We start from the raw sequence: 12153 nt of genomic DNA, 5'->3' as shown, positions 1-12153 counted from the left end.
GAAGAAAAATATATGTTAAAAAAGAATGATTTTCTATTTTTCAATGGTTGACAAATAATCAAAAGAATCATATGTCAACCAAGTGCGGTGGCTCACACCTGTAATCCCAGACTTTGGGAGGCCAAGGTTGGGGGGTGGGGGTTGGATCACAAGGTCAGGAGTTCAAGACCAACTGGGCTAACATGGGGAAACCCCGTCTCTACTAAAAATACAAAAAAAAAAAAAAAAAAATTAGCCGGGCATGGTGATGCATGCCTGTAATCCCAGCTACTCCAGAGTCTGAGGCAAGAGAATTGCTTAAACCTGGGAGGTGGAGGTTGCAGTGAGCCAAGATCGCACCACTGCACTCCAGCCTGGGCAACAGAGCAAGAATCCCTCTCAGGAAAAAAAAGAAAAAATCGTATGTCAACACACGAAAATTATGTGACATTCAAATTCTGATATCTACAAAGTTTTCCTGGAAAATTGCCACACACACGTTTGGTGGCTGCCCTTGCATGACAGTGGCCAAGGTGAGTTGTTGTAAAAGAGCACATACAGCCCACGTAAACATTTACCATCTGGTGCTTTATGGAAAAAATGTGCTGACCCCTATGTTAGTGCCACCTCTTCTCAATGAGCTGCAAATACAACCAATTGTTCAGTCAGCACATTCACTAGGCCTATGTGGCTTTTCCAGAAGGTTTGCAAGAAGAAACTACACCATAAAATAGTCTAAGGAGGAAAGGAAAAGGGAGGAATGAAACCACTGAGTTCCCTCCTCTCTCCTTGTAAAGTGGTGAACGTTCACACCACGGGGAGTTCACACCCACACTCACCGCACCCTCCAGGCTGTGTCACTGGCTCCTTGGTAGGCAGTCAGGAAGCCATAATCCAACTCTCTTGTGTGACATCATAGCGGGGATTGGAGTCGAAGGGCAGCCCACAGGCATGAGTCAACCAAGAGGGACAGAGAGAGGCAGCTAAGGAATCTACGGGGTCGGACAAGGTTTATAAATACACTTTTAAAAGAACTACCTTTAATACGGTTAAGCAATTAAAAGATCCTATTAACAGCCGGGCACTGTTCACGCCTGTAATCACAGCAGTTTGGGAGGCCAAGGCAGGTGGATCACGAGGTCAGGAGTTCAAGACCAGCCTGGCCAATCTGGTGAAACCCCATCTCTACTAAAAATACAAAAATTAGCTGGGTGTGATGGCAGGCACCTGTAGTCCCAGCTACTTGGGAGGCTGAGGCAGGAGAATCACTTGAACCCAGGAGGTGAAAGCTGCAGTGAGCCGACATCGTGCCACTGCACTCCAGCCTGGGCAACAGAGCAGGACTCCATCTCAGAAACAAAAAGATCATATTAACAATTTCTTTTTTTTTTTTTTTTTTTTTTGAGCGATCTCGGCTCACTGCAAGCTCCGCTTCCCGGGTTCCCGCCATTCTCCTGCCTCAGCCTCCCAAGTAGCTGGGACTACAGGCGCCCGCCACCGCGCCCGGCTAACTTTTTGTATTTTTAGTAGAGATGGGGTTTCACCCTGGTCTTGATCTCCTGACCTTGTGATCCGCCCGCCTCGGCCTCCCAAAGTGCTGGGATTACAGGCGTGAGCCACCGCGCCCAGCAATATTAACAATTTCAACACAGAAGTTGAAACTAGAAAAAAGTACCTAACCTGGCAGTTAAAGAAACTGTCACACACGGCCGGGCGCGGTGGCTCAAGCCTGTAATCCCAGCACTTTGGGAGGCCAAGACGGGCGGATCACGAGGTCAGGAGATCGAGACCATCCTGGCTAATACGGTGAAACCCTGTCTCTACTTAAAAATACAAAAAGCTAGCCGGGCGAGGTGGCGGGCGCCTATAGTCCCAGCTACTCGGGAGGCTGAGGCAGGAGAATGGCGTAAACCCGGGAGGCGGAGCTTGCAGTGAGCTGAGATCCGGCCACTGCACTCCAGCCTGGGTGCCAGAGCGAGACTCCGTCTCAAAAAAAAAAAAGAAACTGTCACACACTTCAAAGTAAACATTTTAAAGGGATGTGTTTACTGTAATTATACCTCAATAAAGTTGGTATTTTTAAAAAATGGAAATTCTGGAATATAAAAATACAATAGTAAAATTTAAAACTCAATGGATTTGATTAAAAACAGACTGGGAAGGCCTGTGCTTCCTTCGCCTATAAAGGATTAATTCTGTAGAAATTACTTTCTTGCTATAATCAACTAGAAAACCGGACAGAATATACTGAAAAGGTGTTACCAAAAACTGGACAACAGACAGCCCAGAGCTGGGCTCCCTGAGAGAAGGGAAACACTGCCCAGAAGCGGCTTCCAGGCTGCAGCACAGGAAAGCGGGACCCAAACAGAGCCCAAAGATCTTGCTGAGTTCAGGTGACAGATCAGCTCTACTTAGGCCAAAGGACAAGACCACAGCAAGCTCTAGAGATGAGTGGAGGGGCCCCTTGAGTGTCTATCTGAGTACTACTCTGGGCATAGGTTAAGAAAACTACGGAATACTGGGGAAAGAAGCACTAGAAAGTAATAAGCAGCATCGCCATGATGCACACAGTCTGGGAAAAGCCTGTGTTTCCACAAACAAGGACAGAAAGACCTTCTCATACACCAAGCATCAGGCGGAGTCCTGAGAAGAGTATTGCCTTAGCAGTATGGATAAATGAGCCTAAGAGTAAAGCCTGTGTCGATCAGCCCTAACAAACCTTAGAATCAAGCTTTGAAAAGATCAAACTGACCCCATGTAACTTACATGTATAGCAGAACAAAACTAAGGCTCTTTAAAAAAAATAAAACAAAATCCTGCATAGAACATAAAATTTATGTCTAGCATTCAATCAAAAATTAGCAGGCATGCAACCATGCCCCCATAACTAGGGCAATCAATCAACAGAAGTGACAGAATCAATCAACAGAGATGGATCTAGAAGTGATCAGAGATTACAGAATTCACAGACAAGGACATTAAAAGTTCTTTTACAGAAATGTTCCCTATGCTAATAGAAGGAAAGCAAGAATGTGATAAGGAGTGAAACAGAAGATATAAAAATGACTCAAATGGAATCTCCAGAAATGAAAATACAAAAGTGGAAATTGTGATGGATGAGGTTAACAGATGAAACACTGCATAACAGTTACAACCATAACCTACAATGTCTAAGCATATCAATCAACAGAGAGATACTCTACGCTCTCTCCCTTAACACTCATGTAGTCTACGTTTAACAAATAACTGCTTCATGCCCACCATCAGTTGCAGGTTGATCTACAGCCACCCAGTTATCCAAACATCTTTCTCTACTCCATTCCTAAGGAAGGGCTCATAAGATCAATACTTCCTAAGTTACAGCTCATTGAAAAGTTCATGGGTTTTTCATCTGAAAAGTCGGTTTTGCTGGAACAAAAAATGCTTGATTCACATTTTCTTTTCCTGAGTGCCTTAAACAGGTTACTCAATTTCTTCTTCATAAAGAATTGTCACCTGCTGGGCTCAGTGGCTCACTGCTGTAATCCCAGAACTTTGGGAGGCCAAGGCGGGTGGATTGCCTGATCTCAGGAGTTCGAGACCAGCCTGGGCAACATGGTAAAATCACGTCTCCACTAAAAATGTAAAAAATTAGCTGGGTGTGGTGGTGCATGCCTGTAATTCTAGCCACTTAAGAGGCTGAGGCACAAGAATGGCTTGAACCTGGGAGGTGGAGGTTGCAGTGTGCTGAGACAGTGCCACTGTACTCCAATCTGGGCAACAGAGACTCTGTCTCAAAAAAAAAAAAAAAAAAGGAATTGTCATCACAGTCCCATGGCTAAACCCTTTTTTTTTTTCTATAACTAGTATTATTATTTTTTTCCAAGAACCAAAGTTAAAAGTTAGTTCTTTAAAACAACAGGCCAGGCACAGTGGCTCCCACATGTAATCACAGCACTTTGCAGGAGTATCTCTTGAATGCAGGAGTTCTACCAGCCTGGACAACAAACCAAGACCCTGTCTCTACAAAAAACTTTTTTTGCTGCATAATGCTCTCAACTAACCTGACAAAATGTCATATACAGGGTTACCACATCTTTTTTATCATTGAATTTTGAAAACAAAAATTGTTCTATTGAGGCATCTGTATTTGGATATTACAGGTAAAGAGCACCCTTATAGTCTAGTCCAAAAAAACATAATGAAGATACCTATATTTATAAATTCTTCTATTTCTACCTGTCATCTATCAACTGTATTATGAACCTGAAAGCCTGAGAATAGAATTTATCAAGATATTCATGTTTATACTTTTTTTTTATCTACTGTTCTTTTTTTTTTTTTAATGAGACGGATTCTCACTCTGTAGCCAGGCTGGAGTATAGTGGCGCGATCTTAGCTTACTTACTACAACCTCCGCCTCCCGGGTTCAAGCGATTCTCCTGCCTCAGCTTTCTGAGTAGCTGGGACTACAGACACGTGCCACCACGCCCAGCTAATTTTTGTATTTTTAGTAGAGATGGGGTTTCACCATGTTGGCCACGATGGTCTCATCTCCTGACCTCGTGATCCACCCGCCTCGGCCTCCCAAAGTGCTGGGATTACAGGCTGAGCCACCACACCTGGCCATCTGCTGATATTTCTAAGCATGAAGTGACAATTTTTTTTTTTTCTTGAGACAGAGTCTTGCTGTGTTGGCCAGGCTAGAGTGCAGTGGTGTGATCCTGGCTCACTGCAACCTCCACCTCCTGGGTTCAAGCAGTTCTCCTGCCTGCCTCAACCTCCCAAGTAGCTGGGATTACAAAGGTGCACCACCATGCCTGGCTGTTTTGTATTTTTAGCAGAGACAAGGTTTCATCATGTGGGCCAGGCTGGTTTCAAACTCCTGACCTCAAGTGATCCGCCCGCCTTGGCCTCCCAAAGAACTAGGATTACAGGCGTGAGCCATCGCATCCGGCCGAAGTGACAGTATTTATATTCAGTAAGTTTAATTCTAAAAGCTTACATTTATGCTTAGTCATTTTTGATTAGATGAAGAGACAAATAAATGGTCCCAGTTTAGCTACTGATATACTCAACAAACCTCGATGGACCTGAGGGCATTATGCTGAGTAGGATCACGAGGTCAGGAGATCGAGACCCTCCTGGCTAACACGGTGAAACCCCGTCTCTACTAAAAATACAAAAAACTAGCCGGGCGAGGTGGCGGGCGCCTGTAGTCCCAGCTACTCGGAGGCTGAGGCGGGAGAATGGCGGGAACCCGGGAGGCGGAGCTTGCAGTGAGCTGAGATCCGGCCACTGCACTCCAGCCTGGGCGACACAGCGAGACTCCGTCTCAAAAAAAAAAAAAAAAAAAAAAAAAGAAAATCATTCCCGAAGGTCACATATCGTATGATAACCTCACAGTAACAAAATTATAGAGATGGAGAACAGATCAGTAGTTGTCAGGAGTTAGAGATGGTGGCAGAAGAGAGGCAGGAGAGAGATCTTCGTAGTGATGAAATAGTTCTGCATAGTAATTACGGTAGTAGGTATATTTATAGACACGTGACAGAATGGCACGGAACTATGCACACACATTGTACCAATTTCAATTTCTGGGTTTTTATACTGTATTATAGTTACGTAAGATGTAACCACTGGAGCAGTATGCGTAAGTATACAACGACCTCTCCACTTTCTTTACAACTTCCTGAGTCTATTATTAATTCAAAATAAAAAGCTTTAAAAAAATTGCTTCATGCATATCTAATTCATGTGCCACTTAAAAATGAACCCAAAAGCCGGGCGCGGTGGCTCAAGCCTGTAATCCCAGCACTTTGGGAGGCCGAGACGGGCGGATCACGAGGTCAGGAGATCAAGACCATCCTGGCTAACACGGGGAAACCCCGTCTCTACTAAAAAATGCAAAAAACTAGCCGGGCGAGGTGGCGGCGCCTATAGTCCCAGCTACTCGGGAGGCTGAGGCAGGAGAATGGCCTAAACCCGGGAGGCGGAGCTTGCAGTGAGCTGAGATCCGGCCACTGCACTCCAGCCCGGGCGACAGAGCGAGACTCCGTCTCAAAAAAAAAAAAAAAAATGAACCCAAAAATAGAAACTGTAGGAAATTCATCTGAGTGCAGCTTATGCAAGAAGGGGCAGGATAACTCCATTCTGGACCTATGCTCAAAGACATGCCCCTTTACCTTACAACAAACTGGCAAACGGGCATGTGTTTTAAGAATAAAAAGCTTTTAAGGTATCATGTACTGTTTTTTATGGTTCCTTTGCTTAAATGACTTTTTGGTTTGCTAAAAAACTACCAATCACATCAGATTAAAAGTACTCTTACTGTAAAAATAAAAAGTGATGTGATTAACACCTGTTAGCTCTGTACTGTATTACTCTTCACGAAAGCAGCGAAGGAAAACATGGTGATTCAATAACTCCAAACAACAAGCAGAAAAGAGTGTTGAACAGGCTGGGCGCGGTGGCTCACGCCTGTAATCCCAGCACTTTGGGAGGCCGAAGCGGGCAGATCACAGGTCAGGAGATCGAGACCATCCTGGCTAACACGGTGAAACCCCGTCTCTACTAAAACTACACAAAATGAGCTGGGCGTAGTGGCAGGCGCCTGTAGTCCCAGCTACTCGGGAGGCTGAGGCGGGAGAATGGCGGGAATCCAGGAGGGAGAGCTTGCAGTAAGCCAAATGGCACCACTGCACTCCAGCCTGGGTGACAGAGCGAGACTCCATCTCAAAAAAAAAAAAAAAAGTGTGTTGAGTGTTGAACAATTAAATTGTTTATATGTAATAACCAGATATATATGCCTGGCATAAAATGACCCCTGTGTGAGAGGTTGCTGGATGGAGAGTCCTAGGCCTGACGCATCCAAATAATGTCTATGATCAAGAAGTCGATGATAAGTGCTCTCTGTAACACATGAGCATTAAAAGTTTTCATACTCTTGGCCGGGCGCGGTGGCTCAAGCCTGTAATCCCAGCACTTTGGGAGGCCGAGACGGGCGGATCACGAGGTCAGGAGATCGAGACCATCCTGGCTAACACGGTGAAACCCCGTCTCTACTAAAAATACAAAAACTAGCCGGGCAAGGTGGCGAGCGCCTGTAGTCCCAGCTACTTGGGAGGCTGAGGCAGGAGAATGGCGTGAACCCGGGAGGCGGAGCTTGCAGTGAGCTGAGATCCGGCCACTGCACTCCAGCCTGGGCGACAGAGCGAGACTCCGCCTCAAAAAAAAAAAAAAAAAAAAAAAAAAAAAAAAAAAAAAAAAAAGTTTTCATACTCCAAAAACTCTTCCTTTCTAAGTTACTAAAACTTTCAAGGGCATTTCAAACAAAATTAGCTGTGGAAAACAGATCTGTTAAATCCTATGGCTAAGAAATATCTTCCTACCCCACGTATTATTAATTACCAAGGTGTCAATTCCATTTCCAATACAAAAGTCTCAAGTAGTGGAGCGCTTTCCACTCCAGCTGGGAGAGCCATCCTCAACAAGATAAGGGTAAAACCTGTGAGCACAAGGCTTCCATCTGCAATTCCTGTCTGCAGGGAAGCTCCCCAAAGAAGGAAACTATGCCTTATTCCTTAGGGTAAAACAACAGCATTCATTTCTTGCATTTAACAAGCAATGCTGGAGGAACATAAAACAAAGGTTAGCAATCACTTTTTTCATGCTACTTAGACCTGTAACACATTTTTCCTCTGGTGCACACTATCCAAAACCTAGTCATTTCCCTTACTCCTAGAAGGAATTCAGACGACTTTCTGGCCAGGTGCAGTGGCTCACGCCTGTAATTCCAGCAATTTGGGAGGCCGAGGCAGGCATCACTTTGAGGTCAGGAGACCAGCCGGGCCAACATGGTGAAACCCCGTCTCTACTATAAATACAAAAATTAGTTGTGCATGCATGGTAGCACACACTTGTAATCCCAGCTACTCAGGAAGCTGAGGTGGGAGAATCACTTGAACTCAGAGGCGGAAGTTGCAATGAGCCAAGATTGCACCACTGCACACCAGCCTGGGCAACAGAGTAAGACTGTATCTAAAAAAAAAAAAAAAAAAAAAAAAAGACTTTCTAATCATATTGGAAATGTGTAACAAGTAACAAGGGCCAGGTACCGTGTATTACACTTAATAAATCAAAACAACAGGCCCTCTGAGACATAAATGGTGCTTCATTGTATGTTTATCTGCCTAACCCATTATAGGAACTCAATTCAGTATTAAACTGGTTTTAGATCAAGACACTAGAACTCATGTTTAGCAGTTATTAAATTACAATTACTAAGAAAAAAACTTCATTAGGTAAACTCCTTTAGTCCAAAAAGTTTCTCAAAATACATAAACACTAATATAAAAACAATTATTAAAACAAGTTTGCCTAAATCTCAGGATTTCAGAAACATGAAAGTACTCATCTCTCACGTCTCCCACCCACTTAAAATGACAAAAACAGACCATTACAGCTAAATCAAAGGAAATGTTTAAAGAGAAACAAACCCAAAGAGTACACACCAATTCTTGACCCAATTCTCTGTGCTCTGTCTTATGTAACATTACACTATGAGTAACAATCCCATCATCCACAACAGATTTCTTTTTTTCTTTTTTTTTTTGAAACGGTTTGTTCTCATTTCATTGCTCAGGCTGGAGTGCAACGGCGTGATCTCGGACTCACTGCAACCTCTGCCACCCGGGTTCAAGCGACTCTTCTGCCTCAGCCTCCCGAGTAGCTGGGATTACAGGCATACACCACCACGCCTGGCTAATTTTGTACTTTTAGTAGAGACGGGGTTTCACCATGTTGGTCAGGCTGGTCTCCAACTCCTGACCTCAGGGGATCCACCCGCCTCGGCCTCCCAAAGTGCTGGGATAACAGGCGTGAGCCACCGCACTCGGCCCCACAACACAGTTCTAAACACTGCACTCTCATATCTACAAACACTCAATACGTGTTTAAAAAGAAAAAGAAAAATTAGGAAGGGGCAATAATACTTTAGTGTATCTATCATCAACTACTGCTTAACAGCATACACGACTTTTGATGAACAGTCATGTACTACGTAACACTGTGTTATAAAAGGCAGATTACTTAACACTTAAAAATGGTTAACCTTAGGGAGGAGGAAAATACACTGACACACAGAAAATATTTCAAACACTTCTTTTTGCTGTTGATAAGGAGTTCCAAAAGTAGTTTTTCCAAGCCATTTCCAAATAAAAGTAGCTTGGGGGCAAACAATTGTCTACTGAAATATTAGTTATTATTTATTTAATAATGTCCTGACAAGCTTGCAATTATCTCATTAAATCAAAAAATTAATATCTACAGCCAACATTGTTTCCTCATATTCTTGATGTGAAAATCTGAGCACTCCTCTTAATAAGGAGTTACAAATACAAAACAAACAGCTCAACTGAACTGACTCTTATCTCTCTAGAAACACAAACACAAGACCTCATAAAATGAGTTTCTACAGGCCATAATTACTGCAACTTACTTCTCCAATTTTCCCCTCTACAGTTAACTAAACAGCTCAAAAACTATCAGTAACAATAGTCACCATCATATGGTTAGGAGTGTGACATTTCTTAACCACTACTAATAAATAGGAAAAAAATTTTGCCTATTAAGAGATCTCAAGTTTCCTGCACTTGCAAGAAACTAATTAAAAGGCAGTCGTGCACAATCTACAAAAAGAGACATGAAGACTGTTACATTTTAAGTTACAGGAAACAAACCTGCTCCTCTAATTCAGCAAGATACAACTGACTTCCCTTTACATACCCTAAAAAAAAAGCCTTACACGAGAAATTTAAACATGGAAGCAGAAACACACCAACAAAAAGACATGTCAAACCCCACCTGTATATCTGTTTTCAACCATTTGGAGTCAAGGCGAGCCTGGGCAGCCAAACAGAAAGAGTCAGAGGGCATCTTTTCTCCAGTTTCCTCCAGTTCTCAGGCCTGCAAGTAAACATACATGTTGAAGACCTAACGCTTTTTAATAGTTTACAAAGACACTCCCGAAAGGTTTAATGAAGAAGAAAAAAAGAGAGAGAGAGAGAGAGAGAGAGAGAGAGAGAGAGAGAGAGAGAGAGAGAAAACAGAAAGGGGGAAGAGAAGAGCTGGGGGAGGGGAGTGAAGGGGAGAGAGGGAAAGAGGGAAGAGATGGAGGGGAGGGAGGTGGGGAAGGGAAAGCCTCCTTCCTAGGTAGGCAGGGTGTGCCGAGTTTCTGCACTACGCTGGCGAGACCTTGAGAATGGACGGTCACAGGAGGCCAAGTCACAATGTCATCCCCCTGCCCTCAAATCCAAAAGGTACACACACACGACAGGAAGCCCATCGTTTTAAAGACAAATGACAGCAGCAAGAATCTGCCGCTTTACCCCACAGCAGGGCGCGTGCGTGAAACACTGCTCAAAAAGATCGCCTGCAGAAAAACCCACGGCCACCACCACTTAGAGATGGAGAGGCCCGAGGCTGCGCCGCGGGCGGTCCGCGCAGGCCCCGGTGCAGCCGCCGCGCCCACGCCCGCCTCCCGGGCTCTGCCGCCCGCCAGCCCCGCGCCCGCACCGCCTCCGCCGCCAGCCGCCCCGGTGCCCCAGGCCAGGACCTGACGCGCAGGGCCGGGTCGCCTCGCCCCGCCGGCGTGGGGACTCAGCCTCCCAAGGGCCGCTGGCTCAGCCGGCGCCCGCGATCCCGGCGCCTCTCGCGGCCCGAGGGGCGGGGCGACGCGGGACTGCCGCCCCCCGCGTACGGCCAATCGCAACGAGGCTGCTCCGCGGGCGCAGCCAATGGGGAAGAGGAGCCCTTCGCGTCTCCTCCCGACTCTCCCGCTTCCTGCAATCCCGCTTATCTTCCTACTTGGAGCGTCCCGGCTGCGGCCAGGGCCAACCGCGGGCGCCGGAAGGCGGGATTTCCGCCGGACGCATGCCTGCCCGCGCCCCCCCGGGAGACTTCCTGGCACCCAGCGCTCTTAATCTCGCGGCGGCGGGTGGTCGCGCTCACACTAACTGGAGCTGTCCAGGGCGCTGGTCGAGTGCCGAGGACAGCTCTCCTGGAGATGAGAACGGATCTTCGTGCGGTCGGCTCTCTCGGGCCTGAAGAGCTTCCTCCTCTGTGTTCAACTGAATGCAGCAAAAGTCTTGGGCAGATTACATGGAGCAGCTGTGGAAGCACTGTGCAGGGAATCAAAGGAGGAAACACACCTCCAGCGACCACAAAACAAAACTGAAGAAACATAAAACAATATAGGCCGGGCATGGTGGCTCACGTCTGTCATTTTCAGCGCTTTGGGACGCCGAAGCGGGAGGATCCCTCGAAGCCAGGAGTTGGAGGATCCCATGTTGCCAGACTGGGTAACATAGCAACACCCCATCTCTAAAAAAAACAAAAAACTTAACAATTAGCCAGGTGTGGTGGCACACACCTGTGATCCCAGCTGCTCAGGAGGCTGAGACAAGAGAATCGCCTGAGCTGGGAGGTCAGTGCTACAGTGAGCTGAGATCATGCCACTGCACTCCAGTCTGGGCGACAGAGTGAGATCCTGCCTCTAAGAAAGAAAAATACCGGCCGGGGGTGGTGGCTTATGCCTATAATCCCAGCCCTTTGGGAGGTCGAGGCAGGTGGATCATTTGAGGTCAGGAGTTCAAGACCAGCCTGGCCAACATCATGAGACCCCTTCTCTACTAAAAATACAAAGGTTAGCTGGGTGTGGTGGCCCGTGCCTGTAATCCCAGATACTCGGGAGGCTGAGGCAGAAGAATCGCTTGAACCCGGGAGGCGGAGGTTACAGTGAGCACCCCTGCTCTCCAGCCTGGGGACAGAGGCTGCACCACTGCAGCCTTGACTTACCGGCTTAAAGGTGGCTCTCCCACCTCAGTCTTGCCAGTAGCTGGGACTGCAGGCACTTGCAACCACGCCTGGCTAATTTTTGTATTTTTTGTAGAGACAGGGTTTTGCCATGTTGCCCAGGCTGGTCTTGAACTCCTGGGCTCAAGTGACCCACCCGCCTCAGTCTCCCAAAATGCTGGTATTACAGGTGTGAGTCACTGCACTCGGCTAATAGTAATGAACTTTGAACAGAAGGAAAGACATTATTTTATTGGTTATGTTTTATCTATACTTTCTATTTTTTCTGAACATGTAAAGATAAAATTCTATTCTTAAAACTCAATAAGACCTCAGAACGAA

At 46.0% G+C, this 12153-nt stretch overlaps 1 protein-coding gene across 1 annotated transcript in view; it reads right to left on the bottom strand.

Annotated features, from left to right (window-relative positions):
* The window catches only part of LOC104661520 (E3 ubiquitin-protein ligase HERC2-like), a 228152-nt gene extending 217361 nt beyond the window's left edge, over nucleotides 1-10791 (bottom strand). Inside the window, 2 exon segments of the mRNA XM_030931658.1 lie at nucleotides 9823-9924; nucleotides 10574-10791. Coding sequence (XP_030787518.1) covers nucleotides 9823-9894 — 72 coding nt within the window. The 5' untranslated portion in view covers nucleotides 9895-9924; nucleotides 10574-10791.
* Between the last annotated feature and the right edge of the window lie 1362 nt (nucleotides 10792-12153).

Source organism: Rhinopithecus roxellana, chromosome 5 (genome assembly GCF_007565055.1).
Source record: "Rhinopithecus roxellana isolate Shanxi Qingling chromosome 5, ASM756505v1, whole genome shotgun sequence".
NCBI lineage: Eukaryota > Metazoa > Chordata > Mammalia > Primates > Cercopithecidae > Rhinopithecus > Rhinopithecus roxellana.
This window is presented reverse-complemented; position numbering and strand designations above follow the sequence as displayed.